The sequence below is a fragment of the Semicossyphus pulcher genome, unplaced genomic scaffold (assembly GCF_022749685.1).
Source record: "Semicossyphus pulcher isolate SPU_LCO1_2020_fin unplaced genomic scaffold, fSemPul1.0.p SCAF_22, whole genome shotgun sequence".
NCBI classification, from domain to species: Eukaryota; Metazoa; Chordata; class Actinopteri; order Labriformes; family Labridae; genus Semicossyphus; species Semicossyphus pulcher.
Window position 1 is genome coordinate 5,497,601 of NW_027211696.1, and position 13,619 is coordinate 5,511,219.

The 13,619-nt window shown below is 39.8% G+C and overlaps 2 protein-coding genes across 4 annotated transcripts in view; one reads left to right on the forward strand and one right to left on the reverse strand.

Moving 5' to 3' along the window:
• Window positions 1-808: 808 nt before the first annotated feature.
• Window positions 809-3,204, reverse strand: pus1 (pseudouridine synthase 1). 2 transcript variants are annotated; one of them, XM_069673702.1, is made up of 6 exons: window positions 3,192-3,204; window positions 2,505-2,731; window positions 2,277-2,414; window positions 1,966-2,068; window positions 1,094-1,788; window positions 809-988 (listed from the first exon to the last, which is right to left on the reverse strand). In XM_069673702.1, exons 2-6 carry the CDS (start codon window positions 2,703-2,705, stop codon window positions 956-958), a joined length of 1,170 nt encoding a protein of 389 aa, XP_069529803.1. In that variant the 5' UTR covers window positions 2,706-2,731; window positions 3,192-3,204; the 3' UTR covers window positions 809-955. The 2 variants fall into 2 exon arrangements, with proteins under 2 accessions (XP_069529803.1, XP_069529802.1); XM_069673701.1 differs by having other exon boundaries at window positions 2,866-3,203.
• Window positions 3,205-7,013: 3,809 nt separating this feature from the next.
• LOC138601950 (sarcoplasmic/endoplasmic reticulum calcium ATPase 2) overlaps window positions 7,014-13,619 on the forward strand; it is a 28,656-nt gene continuing 22,050 nt past the window's right edge. For both annotated transcript variants that reach the window (XM_069673289.1, XM_069673290.1), the window contains exons 1-5: window positions 7,014-7,621; window positions 7,918-7,935; window positions 8,057-8,139; window positions 10,201-10,305; window positions 12,022-12,160. In XM_069673289.1, the coding sequence (XP_069529390.1) occupies window positions 7,504-7,621; window positions 7,918-7,935; window positions 8,057-8,139; window positions 10,201-10,305; window positions 12,022-12,160 (463 nt within the window). In that variant the 5' untranslated portion in view covers window positions 7,014-7,503. The remainder of the gene's footprint in view (window positions 7,622-7,917; window positions 7,936-8,056; window positions 8,140-10,200; window positions 10,306-12,021; window positions 12,161-13,619) is intronic.

A 13,619-nucleotide genomic window follows, 5' to 3' on the forward strand; every position in this document is an offset into this window, starting at 1 on the left:
TGTACCTGGGTCCCACTGGTTTCTGCCAGTTCTGAGCTGATGGCACTGCTGCACATCTGCTGATTTCAAAGGGAAATAAGCTTGACGTGTTTTTCATCTGCTGCACTAAGTTTTCTTTGTGCTTCTTCAAAAGAGCCTGAACAGCACATCTTGAAACCCGTCTGCTTTGAAATCTTTGTGTGGGAGAGACCTTGCTGATGCAGTATAACTACCTTGTGTCTTGTTGCTGTGCTCAGTCTTGGTGTATGACCTGTGACATGAAACTGTCTTCCACAGCCTCACCTTGGTAGCAGAGTTTGGCTGTTCCTCACACTGCTTTAAGCCTCCTACACAGCTGTTTCTGTTTCAGTTAATGACTGTTCCAACCTACATGTGAAATTGTATAATTGGTTGATCATACACCTGACTACAATCCTACAAAATCCCTGACTTTGTGCAAGTGTACCTACAAGAATTGATGCTGATTTGAAAGCAAAGGGTCGTAACACCAAATATTGATTTGATTTAGATTTCTCTTTTGTTTGCTCACTTATCATTTTGTAATTTGATAATAAACAATTACTATTTATATTCTTTTGAAAGCATTCTTAGTTTACAGCATTTTTTCACACCTGCCTAAAACTTTTGTACAGTACTGTATATATAGAAAAAGAGAAAAAAAATCTATCAATCCAACCAGCACTTATGAGGCTGACACACAGATTGGCAGTGAGCGTATGCATTTGTCCAGGAAATCAACATAATAAAACAATCAGGGTATAATAAGGAACAGAGATGCTTTTATTATCATCATCTTTGTTTGTTTAATAACATTTGTATAAGAAAAGCATAATTTACAAAGAAGTAAATCTTGGAAGATAGATTTATCGTCAAACCTAAAATGAAAGCTAATTCTCAAAAAATGAGAGAGAATGTTTTGGTGAGAAAATGTCTCTTCTGCAGCAGGAAAGGTGACCTAATCCGAGTCGTTTCCTACAGCTGCATTGTCCTGCGGAGAAAGAAGAGCAACAATAAATAATAATATTTAACAAAATTGATTTTAAATGTCATGATTTTAAATAAAAGCTGTTTGTCTTTTATGACGTCCCGGTACCTTTTCTTTTTTGTCTTCTGTATTGGTAGTCGAAGCTTCAAAGTCATGGATAGGAAGTGTTGACATCCAGCTGACCATGGAGCCCTCCTGACACTCCGTCTCAACAATGGTGGGGTAGATGTGAGCCTCTTTGAAGGCCTTTATCGCCTCCTCCTCGGCGTCCCATTCCAGCCGCTCGTGCAGCCCGTCCCCTCCGAACCGTTTGTTGTACCGGTCAAAGTGAACCCTTTCCAGGACCAGCCCTAATCCTGGAGCTTTGGGCACATCCACCTTCTCCTGTCCCCAGCTCCGCTCCATCACTTCCTCCTTTGCATAGCCCTTAATCACCGCGATCACCAGGCCGATCATTTTACGGATTTGGTGCAGCATAAAGCTCTGGCCTCGCACCGTGATCACCGCGAATTCAGTACTGCTGCAGATAAACGGCTCTCCACAGGACATCTCTGTGATGTAGCGGCGGGCACTTGGGTCATTTGCAGCCTTCTGAGAGGTGAAGTTGTGGAAGTTATGGGTGCCTTTGTAAAGAGCAAAAAGGCGGTTCGCCCTCTCAAGTGTCTCTGGCTCAAGGCGAAAGGCTTTTATATTCCCAGTATCATAGTCCTTGGGGGCAAAGGCCACTGTTGGAAGCATATAGGCGTATGTACGTGCATCACAGTTGTTTTTGGAATTGAAACCCTGGGTGACCCGTTGAAGACCTGATGGGGAAAAAAGCAAAAATTAATTACTAATTATAAAACCTCTCCTTTTAGCTCCGATAAATAAAACTGGATTATGAGCAACAGTTAGTGTTAAAATTAATGCAGCGCTACATTAGGCAGATTCATAATCCAAACATTAGGCAAATACTAAAAGATAAAGAACCATCGTCTCACCGAGTACTCTGATCTGTTTGGGCAGATGCTCATTGATTTTTTCAATTATATCGTCAATCAACCGTAGCTTTAAAGACACCACTTGTCCCGCAGCAGACACACCCTAAACAAAATAAAAACAACAAACACCCACTCAGTTTGTCTCAACTACATACTGGTAATATTGATGTGCAAACTTATGGAATGTTCAAACACAATTAACACCGCCCTTTACATTAATTGTTAGTAGTAAAACTGACAACATACAACAGTTAGGTGGCACAATACACTGGATATTGAATTCCTCTTTAAAACAGCCTCTTTGGCCACACCTTATCTGTCCGGGCACATCTTTGAAACGACATCTTCTTCATCTCTTCTCCGTGGTTTTCAGGAATGCAACCAGATTTAATAAGTGCAGTGACCAGATCATCTTCAATGGTCCTAAACTGAGAGTTTCCAGGATTTCTCTAAAACACAAGAAACATTTGTGATGTAAGTCATGGGGTGCAAAGAAAATCTAAGTGTTAAGAAGGGGAAAACACAGCTACAAAAAGTACCTGCATGCCATAGTATCCCTTTCCAGAGTATGCCACGAGGAGGACTACTTTCTTTTTGGGGAATCTCTTATCATCTTCAGTGTTTTCCCCCTCTGCTTTTATTCTTTTTGGATCTTGCACCGTCTCCGCAGAGTCTTCATTTTCTTCATTGGCTCTTTTCAGCAGCTTGGCTGTCTGCTCGTCCCTGGGTCCTTCACTCATCTTGCAAAAGGGCGTTAAAACGCCACCTGTAAGGACAACACACGACACTCCCAATTAATGTTGCCATCATATCCTAAATATAAACACAGGTAAACATTTCATCTGCAGCTTACATTGTCAATTAACATATTGTCACATTATCTTTGTTACGTTAGCTTACCGTTTCTCTTTAACGTCACTCTGGGTTTAATTAAGGCACTCAACAGTGGTACGATCCTAAACATGTCAGGTTAAGCCATCATGAGAACATCCTGCAGCTAAAAGATGCAAACTAGCATATCAGCTGAAATCAGGAAGCTAACCCGGAGCAGAACAGATAATTCAGACACAACTAACTTTAAGGAATCCGTTGACGAAATATACAACCTTCTGAACACTTAAGTCAGCCTTATAACCCAAATTCTAACGCATATATTTATAAACTCCGATAAAAAAGTGCGAACTGTAGCTGTATGGAACAGTTATGTAGTAGATGCGGCAACATACACACATGGCAAACGTCAACTTTGACCCCGGATGTAAATATCGCGAGACTCGCGTTGTTCTCTTTTCTACATACGTCATAGCTATACTCTTTAAAACCCCAAAGCAATCTTTTAATTAGGATTCTCTGTGGGCAAAAGGCCAAAATGTAACGTGTTGATTGCGGTGTTGCAAACACATTTGTAGGATCTCAATATCTCTGCGTGCAGCGAACTACCAGAGAACCTCTGAAGTTTATTCAGCATGTAATTATATTTTTTCCACGTTTGCATTAAGTTATTAAAGGAATAACATTAAGGATAAATCACACCACATGAGCCAAATACATTTAACAGAGAACATAGAGAGAAATCCATATGTAATAATATTTGTGGCCACTTGAGGGCAGCAGAATTACACAAATACAGATGTCATCCAGTAAGTTTGCAACACTGAATGAAAATTTGATCCAAATTGTCTTTAATGTGATTGTTTGCAATTGTTATGCACAGGGAAAATAGTTGACAAAATATTGTTTTTAATTTTCTGGTCTTTTATAAACTAATTTCCATATAGGGTAGACTATAGTTTATTATGTTAAAGTCTATTAAATATCATGCTGTAGGCTTATACTGAGATGATTAAAGGTTAACCAAGACATCAGTGCTTGATTCACATTTTCCAAATTTCACTTAAAGTCTTCACACGACTTAAGTGAATCAACATGACAATCAATATGGATTTGTTGTTTAAACCACAGACATGACACACTGGATAAGTGTTTCTTTTTCATAGCAGTGCATATAAAAGAAAACTATAATAATTTACATTAGTGACCCATTATACAATGCTGTGACTCATGTAACCGTAAGCATGTGGGTAGTTGCTTAAGTCAAATTAAAGCGGAAAAGAGGTTTAGCACTTCCAAAGAAGAGAGGTGTTTAACTTTGTAAGAACAAACAAGGGACACAGGTTGCCTACAGGCCAAACCTTTAAACTTCTTATCCTGTGATGGCCTTAGGATGCACACTTGCACTTTTTCAGAACACCGTATAAGGTGATCAAGTACTTTTCTTCTGCAAACCCAACGCCAAACATAGACGTGCTACTGGAAAACGGCCTTGGGTTGCCACAATCTTATATCACGCAAAGCATGTGCCCATTTTTTCTAACAAACGGTGGTCTTACAGGGTACCGGTGATTCTAAATGTGAAACAGTGATTCTCCATGGCTTGTGTTGCAGCTGATAACATTTGGCCCTGGTGATGCAGCTCAGAACAGGACTATTTTTGGTCAGATTATCATGACATTGCTTGACGTACTATGACGTTAGCAAACAGTGTGAGTGGGAGTGAGTGTAAAATCATCAAAATACAAAGAAATGAAATCTCAGGGAAATTATAGAGTGTTGTCCCGCTCAAATGTCCAAAATAAACCCCAAGTGAAAGAAAAAATCCCTCTACTATGTGGATGTGAATGAATGTCTTTGTGATAAATAATTATGCATTTGTTCCTGAGCAGGGAGACACACTGTCTTTTTTGACATAGCAAAAGGATGTATCCCCTGGAGTCAGACATAAACACAACATTGGTTTTGTCCACAGAGATCTTTCATTTGAAGTCTGATAGAAAGAAATTTGCACCACCAATGTGACTGCAAGCATGGATCTTCCAGTCTCCACAGACAGCGACTTGTTCTCACAGTGAGCCAGTAAACAAGCTTTCGACACTCTCAAACTCACCTGTAACTCCTACATAGTGTGAGCTGGTCACAGTGTTTCCTTACAAGAAATCAGCCTCAGCAGCTCAGATTAGACTGAGCCTCGCTGCCTTTGAACTGCCCCCATATGTAACAAAAAATAATTAATTAAAAACCATCCTCACTGTCAGCAAAGAAATCCACAGCTGCTGCCTTGCTGGCTGAGTTATATAACGTGTCGAACAAAACAAACACCACAACTTAAGGGACACAATTTGCAAAAAATAAAACAATAACAAATGATGCCAATGATTTAAATTGATTACACAGAGGCAAAACCCCTAAACATTATGACTTATTTTTTACTAAAGCAACAGCGCTGCAGTGCTACAGAATAATAAGTGAGTTCAGGCTTCAAAGTGCCACATGATTCGTCTAATTTTTAGAAAGCAGGAATTAGAGATGGTTGTGAGTCTGCCTGGAGATTACTTTCAACCTTCTTAAATTCGAGACACTGTGAAACAGAAGGGTCTATTCTTGAAATTGTGAAAAAAAAAACATAGCTATCAAAATCTATTTTCCAACCATCACGCTGCAGTGACAACAGAAGTGTTTCTGTTTTGACAGAGAGCCATAGCCTATATCCATAGTGCCTAACTTACATATGCATTGCAAGTCATGAACTAGATATTGCTTTGGACTGAAAGACTGCATGCTACGCTTCCTGGTTAAATAAACAATGATGTGTTCAAGTAAAATATGCATTTTTGTAAAAATAACATTTGTACATTTTGGATTTAGGGGAAAATGTTCTGTATTTTTAGTACATTTTATGCAGTATATTAGCATTATTCATTTTAGCTTGTTTAGTTTCTCTTTAATGAAGCATAACTCTGATACAACTGTAGTTCCATAAAGCCACCAAGGAACTGTCCTGTAAGACATAAGTATTTGTGTTTTGGCTTTTTATTGGCATTAGCACTAAATCAGTGAGATTTAGATATTTAGTAAATCTGCAGTAAAGTAATATTAGGTGAACAGTCTGACAGTCTCATTATTATTTACTGCTCTTTTTAATTCAAGCTGTTGTGTTTCTGGTCAGTTGCAGATGAAAGTTTTATATTCATCATATTAACCCTTTATGTAGGTCTACCTACCCCCTAATGTAACTGTCTACAGAGATGCTGAGTGTTTCCTTGTCACTGAGCAGAGGTCTGATTGTGGCAGTAGACATTAATCACAGTGTCTGAAAATAACTCTCTGATAGACAGGAGATACTGTGGGCTGCACAAGACAGAAACCATCTCACACAGGAGCTGTCTCATCGTCTTCAGGCTTTTGGATTTTATCTGCTTAAAGGATTCTATGAGGTCTGCATTGTAGACACGTTGGGAACCTCTGCCTGTAGGATTCAATAATTCAGCTTTCGCTGTGTACTGTTTTTATTTCAAACTATAGCAATGTCCAACTGCAAAAGGGTAAGATGTGTCACTGTCCAAAGACAACTTATGGGAGTACTTTAACCGATCAATTCTTTTTGACACTATGATAAAAGGCCAGAGAGCAAATGATAACAACAGTCTTATATCACTGACACCGATGTCTGACAGAGAATGGGATTCTTCTCAAACAACTCAATAACAGTGACATAATAAAGCTGCTATTTCCTATGACTTATTTACCTGACACTGTCATTCGATACTTATGCCTATATCAGAAAAGTAAAACCTGTTTCACAGTAGAGAACAAATAAGAAATTATAAGGAGGAATGGTGAATTATTACAAATTAGAAGATCTTTTATATGAATATGACCTATTGAAATAGAGTTGAGTAGTAATCATACAAACTATTCCTTGGTCTCTGATACTAAGACTATAACCTACATTTGTGTTAAAAATTTGTTTTTCTTAAGTTTATGATGAAATATATTATTTCTGCATGTAATATAGACTCTTACGATAACGATAGAAAGCACACATACACACACACACACACCGCTGTCGTGCAGAGAGAAAGAGAGAGAGTGGGATTTCCGGTTTCTGCAACCAATGAGCTGATTCCACATGCGGACACCGAACACCGCATTCGACGCACGCGAGAACTGCAGCGGACAAACGCGATTGGTGCCGACCAGGACGCCAGTGATTCCGCAACACACAGGCTGAACGAGCGAAGGGAGCTGAGCTGCAAGTTAGCCACATGTTTATATCATCTATTCGTAGAAATTTCTTCTGGAATTCGCTGATTTAGAAAACGAGGAAGTTATAAAGGCATCCAACTGAGACCGGGATGTTGATATGAATCGCTCGTTGAAGATTTTACATGAAAGCTAGCGGAGCTCAACCGGCGAATTCAAGCTGAGCCAACGGAGCCCAACAGTTAGCTAGCTGTAGCCTGTTAGCTACCCGTTAGCTCAGGAGCCGCTAACTCGTCCACTCTCGCCAAGCACCTGCACGTCTGTGTGGTAACGCTAATTAACCGGTAACAGTCCACACTGTATTGTCCCGCTGTAGTATTTAAAAGTGTTTTAGTTTTAAGTGCCAGAGTGATATTAAAGGAGGAGAGGACCGTGACAGGTTGAGGTTGGGACCAGCAGCAGGACGGAACAAGCGGTGTCCTCAAGTGGCCGTTCACCATGGACAACGCACACACAAAGACGGTTGAAGAAGTTTACAGCTTTTTTAACGTGAATGAAAGTACAGGTCTTAGTTTAGAGCAAGTGAAGAAACAACGGGAACGATTTGGACCAAACGGTAAGAGGCTGTTTAACATCAGTATGTTCAAAAACAATTAGCCATAAACTGCCGGTGTCATGGCCCATGGCTCCCGATTTGTAACGGGCGACAAAAGGAAGAGTGGTGACGTCACGACCTGTGTGTTGAAATACAGGAGAGTCACTTCTGGGACTCACTAATTATTAGGCTATAACACCTATCTCCATTAAAACATGTGTCTGTGTAATTCTACTTTTTACTGCTGTTATCAAGTTCTGACATTAACGACTTGTTCATCTCTCTTTTGTCTGCGGTCTGAATGGCCTGATCTGCAGAATTGCCAGCTGAAGAGGGTGAGTGTGTGTGTGTAGAGATGCACCTGTACATGTTCATAATCTCTCATTCATATTTTTATAATGATAAGGAAATATTCACTTTCATTATTTTTGGATGAACCTCTTGTTTTCTTTTCAGGAAAATCCCTATGGGAACTAGTTGTCGAACAGTTTGAAGATTTGCTTGTGCGGATCCTTTTACTTGCTGCCTGCATATCCTTTGTGAGTATAACACACATTTTATCAGCTGTACATGGAATTTACTCAATGTTCATTCAACTAACATAGATCAGATAGAACTGTCTTAGTTAAAGCTCCTGTGAGGAGTTTTTCGCTGGTTATGAAACAGACTGAAATTAGTTCTGATTACTCTTTATGATCTACAAAAGCAAACCAGACCATCAGCGACAAGATTGATTATTTTTGTGTAGATAATTTGAATGCCTAAAATCGCTGTACACTGCATTTGTTTACATTTCCCAGGGCTAAAATTTCAAGTAAGTGCTACATATGATTGTTAAAGAAAGCAGGATGAGATTTATTGTTAAAAACCACCACTTAAACATGTACAGGTCCAAATCAGCAAAGAGATAAGAGGTACGGCTTTGTCCACAGGGGGCACCAAAACCGAAACAAGCGGAAAGTTCCTCACTGGAGCTTTAAAGAAATAAAATATCTCTTCTGTGACATGTGCACTTGTGTACAGCCAAGTGTTATAGACTGCCCCTCCTGCAATGTTATCAAGATTTATAGCAGTAAATGTATCTAAGCTGGTTGTTGGGAGGGATATGTTTGACACTCAACTCAAGATAAAGTTAGGCCGATTTTAGTGCTAGAGTAGTGAGAGGGTAACTCACAGTACTCTAGAACTAGAGTCGTAGATCTTAAATACAAGGGCCTACTTTCTTTTGATTAATACAGTATAGTTCGTTCAGGAAAATCACAAGTCATTGCAGCCTCTTTGTGCATGTCGTTAACACATCAAAAGCCAAGCAGTATGTAATTAAAAATAAATACAGGCATGTTGGTAGTCTGCCTCATTCACTTTGTCATTTGACTTAATGATGTGGCACATTGCTGGATAAGCAACCGGCTTCGTGTTTGGCTCTTCAAGAGTTAAAGTGATGGACATCTGAGAAGTCTTAATGTCTCTCCGATGATTTAGTTTCCTGTCATCAACAAGCAGCTACACTCTCGCTGTGACTAAAACTCTTCACACTAATTTGATTTCCAGTGTTCCTGTTGTTATTGTGAACACAACATTACAGTTCCAATGATGATTAGACAGAACTTGTGCTATTTGTGTTCTTGCCACCAGTGTGTGCCGATCTGCAGTGTAGTTGTGTGAAGTGTTAACTCTCCTCTGGCAATTTTTTCTTCTAGGATTGGCTAGCGGCCTACTGGCTGTCATAACATCAGTCACACAGGCATGGTGATGACAGCCAGCTATGGTTACAAAACATATAAATCCCAGCTGTAGTACATGGCTTGCTCTCAATCACACAAGCACATGCGGACGTATTTACGTGTGTTTCAACATGGCAGCATGTGGACAAAAGTCGTATATAAACATTTGCAAACAACAAGACTTTGTATTCGTTTCCTCAGGAACGAGGAAAGAGGCAGACCGTTTTTAATAGACTCTCCGAATTGAATTTGATGTATGATTGGCCTTGCTTAAATAGGTTGGCGTAGAAAAAAGCCCTTTGGCGTATCGTTTGACACACTTCACTCCTGGCACAGATTCTAAAAGAGGAGAGAGTGGTTACTACTCTCTCTGGCATGATTTTCTAACACACTTGGCCCACTTTCTGCAATACATGCAAGATTAGTAGCAACACTTGCAGAAACTGGCCTGATATTTATTATGAATTATTAACTGGCTGTTAGATATTTAAATTCATTATGCCGAAAAAAGTTGAAGTGAGGTTCTGGCGCAGCTGCAAGCAAAGTACATGAAAAACACACCAAAATATAAAGCTGCGTAGCAATAAGAAATCTTGGAAACGTGTATGATATATCTGTTAATTGGTCATCTGATCATTACCATTGTCTTGCACCTTAGTAGCAAGCCTTTTGTCAAGAATATATCTGCATATATGGAATATTTCTAACTGCACAGTAGTGTAGTTGTCCAGCTAGCAGGAGTATACGTTTCTGGTGTTTCTTTGGGGGTTCGGCTAATGTTGTTCCGTCAGAACTTCAGTGCGTTCAGGATCTCTAGCTTAATATTTAACTGTTTATTTAATAATTGTTAATGTCTTTCTCTCTTTTTGTCTTTAGGTATTGGCCTGGTTTGAAGAGGGAGAAGAAACCGTAACAGCCTTTGTGGAGCCTTTTGTTATCCTTCTTATTCTAATAGCAAATGCCATTGTAGGAGTCTGGCAGGTAAACACTACAATAACAAATCTTGCACTTTATGTTTTTGTTAAAAGTTGTCTTAAATAAATTGATGCCTTGGAATTAGAGACAGTCGCCCTTTTACACAGCCTGTTCCAGACGGGGCTGTTACGCCTCACCGTCTGCGTAACACTCACACAGGTTGAATGGTGGGGCGACGTCGCAGTAAATAAGAGGGATTGTGTGTCTTTAAACCCTGACAGTCGTGTCTCATTACAAACTTTGATATAGCTCAATAGCTGTAGCCAAAATGAATAAGAATAAAAGCATGGTATTGTGGAAAGAGATTTTCTTTTTAATAAAAGTCAGAAAGAAAGACGAAAACAGAAAACTAATTTGAAAAGCTTATTATTCTATTTTTAATGATCAAAGAGATGACAATTGAAACGTAGCATCCTTCCTGTATCCTTGACATTCAACTGAAGGATACCGCACATGTCCCATTGGGCCCTCAGGGTATAAACACACCAATTTCATGCACTTCTCTTTTTCTCAGTCACACGGAATACCTGGCCTGCTCCACTTCCTCCTCCCTTGATATATTCTGACCCCTATTCATTAAGCTAGCCTTTCAGGAAAGCTCCAGCTCTAACCCTTCGACTGAATAGGACAACATTAAGTCTTCAGCAGTGGAACAAGACGACAAAGGCAACTGTTTTAATTGTAGCTAGTGAGGAGGTATTTGTATGCCTCTGTTTTTATGTGCCTGCCGAGTCTTGGCTTCCCCCCAGGAGTTACAGTCTCCGATCCTTTGAGAAGCAGTATTGATTTGTCAACATACTCCTTAATTATAGGCACGAAGCATTGATGCAGAGGCAGCAACAGTGGTGGATGGAGGCCCTATTACATCTTAACACACAGAAAATTAATTATCCTTTTGGTTTTTTAACCTCCGTCATCCCATCAAATTCAGAATGGCCTAGAAAACAGTCAGTAATAATAGGTGGCTACATTAACACCTAATAACCTAACTGAAGCAGAATTAATTTATAGCCTGTGAGTAATCCCGTATCTACATTGTAAATCACCCACAGTATACCAGGTCAAAGACAACTGGCAGTTTGGGTGGGTCTCTAGTTGATTGTGTTGTAAATGAATGCTCGTTGAGGATTCTGCTGAGGCTTGTGTAAATTGGGGGTTGTTTAGTTGCTGGTTGTTTGCTTTTTTTATGCAAACAGTCTGAATTATGTAAAAGCAGAGGGGGATGTAGCTGCTGTTGATATGTCCCTGCCTGTTTTGTTCATTCCTTCAACCTTGTACACCCTCACCTTTTGCTAGTAGCATTTTGAAAGACTTTGGGTTCCTTTTTTGTCCCTTACAAAAGACCATGGTGTCCTGGGGTTGTGTGCCCTGTCTTGCCTTGTCTGGTTGAGTGCTGCCTGCCTGCAGGCCAGGCTGGGCGCTGCCACTAAAACTGTCCAATCTGAGCGCAATCAGTCAAGCAAGGTAAAGTCAGCACTAATAGAAAAGTGCAAGTGAAGACTGATTAGGAAGAAACTGCACAGGCAAGAAGGGGACATTGGGATAAACAGAAGTAAGGGCGTCATCATAGTCTTAACAAAATGGCTCTTATTTTCCCATGTAGTTTTGGTATCGAAAACGCCTTATGAAAGTGGAACTATATGGTCTGTTCTTTCATATATGAAAAGAAACCCATGTAACTTATTCAGCCTTTTACAACATGTCTCTGTGTTTACATAACAGGAGCGAAATGCAGAAAATGCCATTGAAGCGCTTAAGGAGTACGAGCCAGAGATGGGGAAGGTGTACCGCCAGGATAGGAAGAGTGTCCAGAGAATCAAGGCAAGGGACATTGTGCCTGGCGACATCGTGGAGGTGGCAGGTAAGATTAAAAGTTCTTCTTTATGTTCAATGTAGTGTCACTGAGAGGAGTATGCCTTCCTCAAAAGTGATGTCTTTAAACCTCTTGAGCTGATTTTTGAGACTAGGCTCCTGCTGCAGTGCTTTTCATTTAATCCAAAGGAAGACATGCTGAACTTGTACGCCTGTACAAACATATGTAACGGCCCCCATTGAAAAACCACACGGATAATCAGATGGTATCAATGCTCGCTTCTTGTGAGATTGTCTCCACAAGGGCTGCCCCGACTAAATATTTTCCTAGTCGACTAGTGTTTAATTTAAGCCTCGCGTTGACTCATCATTGCACCTTTTTAATTAATTTGACTTAAATAAATACTGTTAGAAGAAACCAAAGAAATGGTTTGAGTTGAAGAGAAATAATGCTTAAAATTGTTTAACTTTACAGAGAAATACAAAACCATGATAATGAGCCTCTGACGTATATTTTACAAGCCCATGCACAAACAAGTGTATCAAAACAGCAAGCAAGGACTCTGATCATTTTAAATACTTTTTCAACACAGCATAACATCTCCATTCACACAGTGCAGCGTACACAATACACTGCTCCTTTTCACCAATGCTGGACTTGAACTGTAGCTTATCTCTTACTTAACAGCCGTGAAAATCATGCACTTCACTTTGTCCTCTTACTTTTCTTTATTCACACATTGGAGGACTCATAACCCATAAGAAGCCTGCTGCTCTGTGTCACATGCAAACATTACACACATGGCCACTTTCCTTAAAGAGGAGGGGCATGCCGGCAACACTGGTTTACTAAGACTCTTCTCATCAACTAATGGTTTTGTCAACTATTTTATCTGAACTGATGGCAGTATTACCACACATAGATGCTATTGTCTGAAGGAGATGAATGGATAACATTGGTTATAATATCTGTAAACATCATCCACAGTGTTATGACGTACACGTAACAGTTTTAAACACTTGCATACACACAGCTGATCCCTCATCCTGTTCATCCCCCTTGACAATTCAATAATAATGGTAGTCCCAAGTAAGGAAAGCAGTTATGTAATACAAGGGCAGAGGTCTTTTCTTGGCTAACCTCATCTCGGAGAGTGCCGCATATGTTTATGCCTTTGCGTCAGTGTTCCCTTGTTTTTCTTGTCTTGTGTTTTCTTACTGATTTAGCTCAGTCGGCCAGCCTCTTTGTCTTTTATCTTCCATCCGCTTTTGTTTGTTCTTTCTCTTTTTCTTGTTAATTATGTAACTTCCCATGAAAGACGTATTTGTCTAAAAGCAAAGGTTAATGGAACACGTTGATAGAAAAGACGTCTCTACTGTGTGTTTATAATCTTGTCAGAAGCTAAGTTAGTAGCTTGAAGGTGTGAGTGTAGAATTGATTCATTAAGCTTGGGGAAAAAGAATATTGTATAACGGCGCACAATATTCTTGGGGTCAAATAAAGACTT

Bases quoted from the DNA above. Each gene is read 5' to 3' on its own strand.
- pus1 (XM_069673701.1), bottom strand. From the start codon at position 2,929: ATGTTTAGGATCGTACCACTGTTGAGTGCCTTAATTAAACCCAGAGTG. The intron at 2,415-2,504 runs GTACTTTTTGTA...CTTGTGTTTTAG, and splicing joins AGGGATACTATGGCATGCAG to AGAAATCCTGGAAACTCTCA. The intron at 989-1,093 runs GTACCGGGACGT...CTTTCTCCGCAG, and splicing joins CAGAAGACAAAAAAGAAAAG to GACAATGCAGCTGTAGGAAA.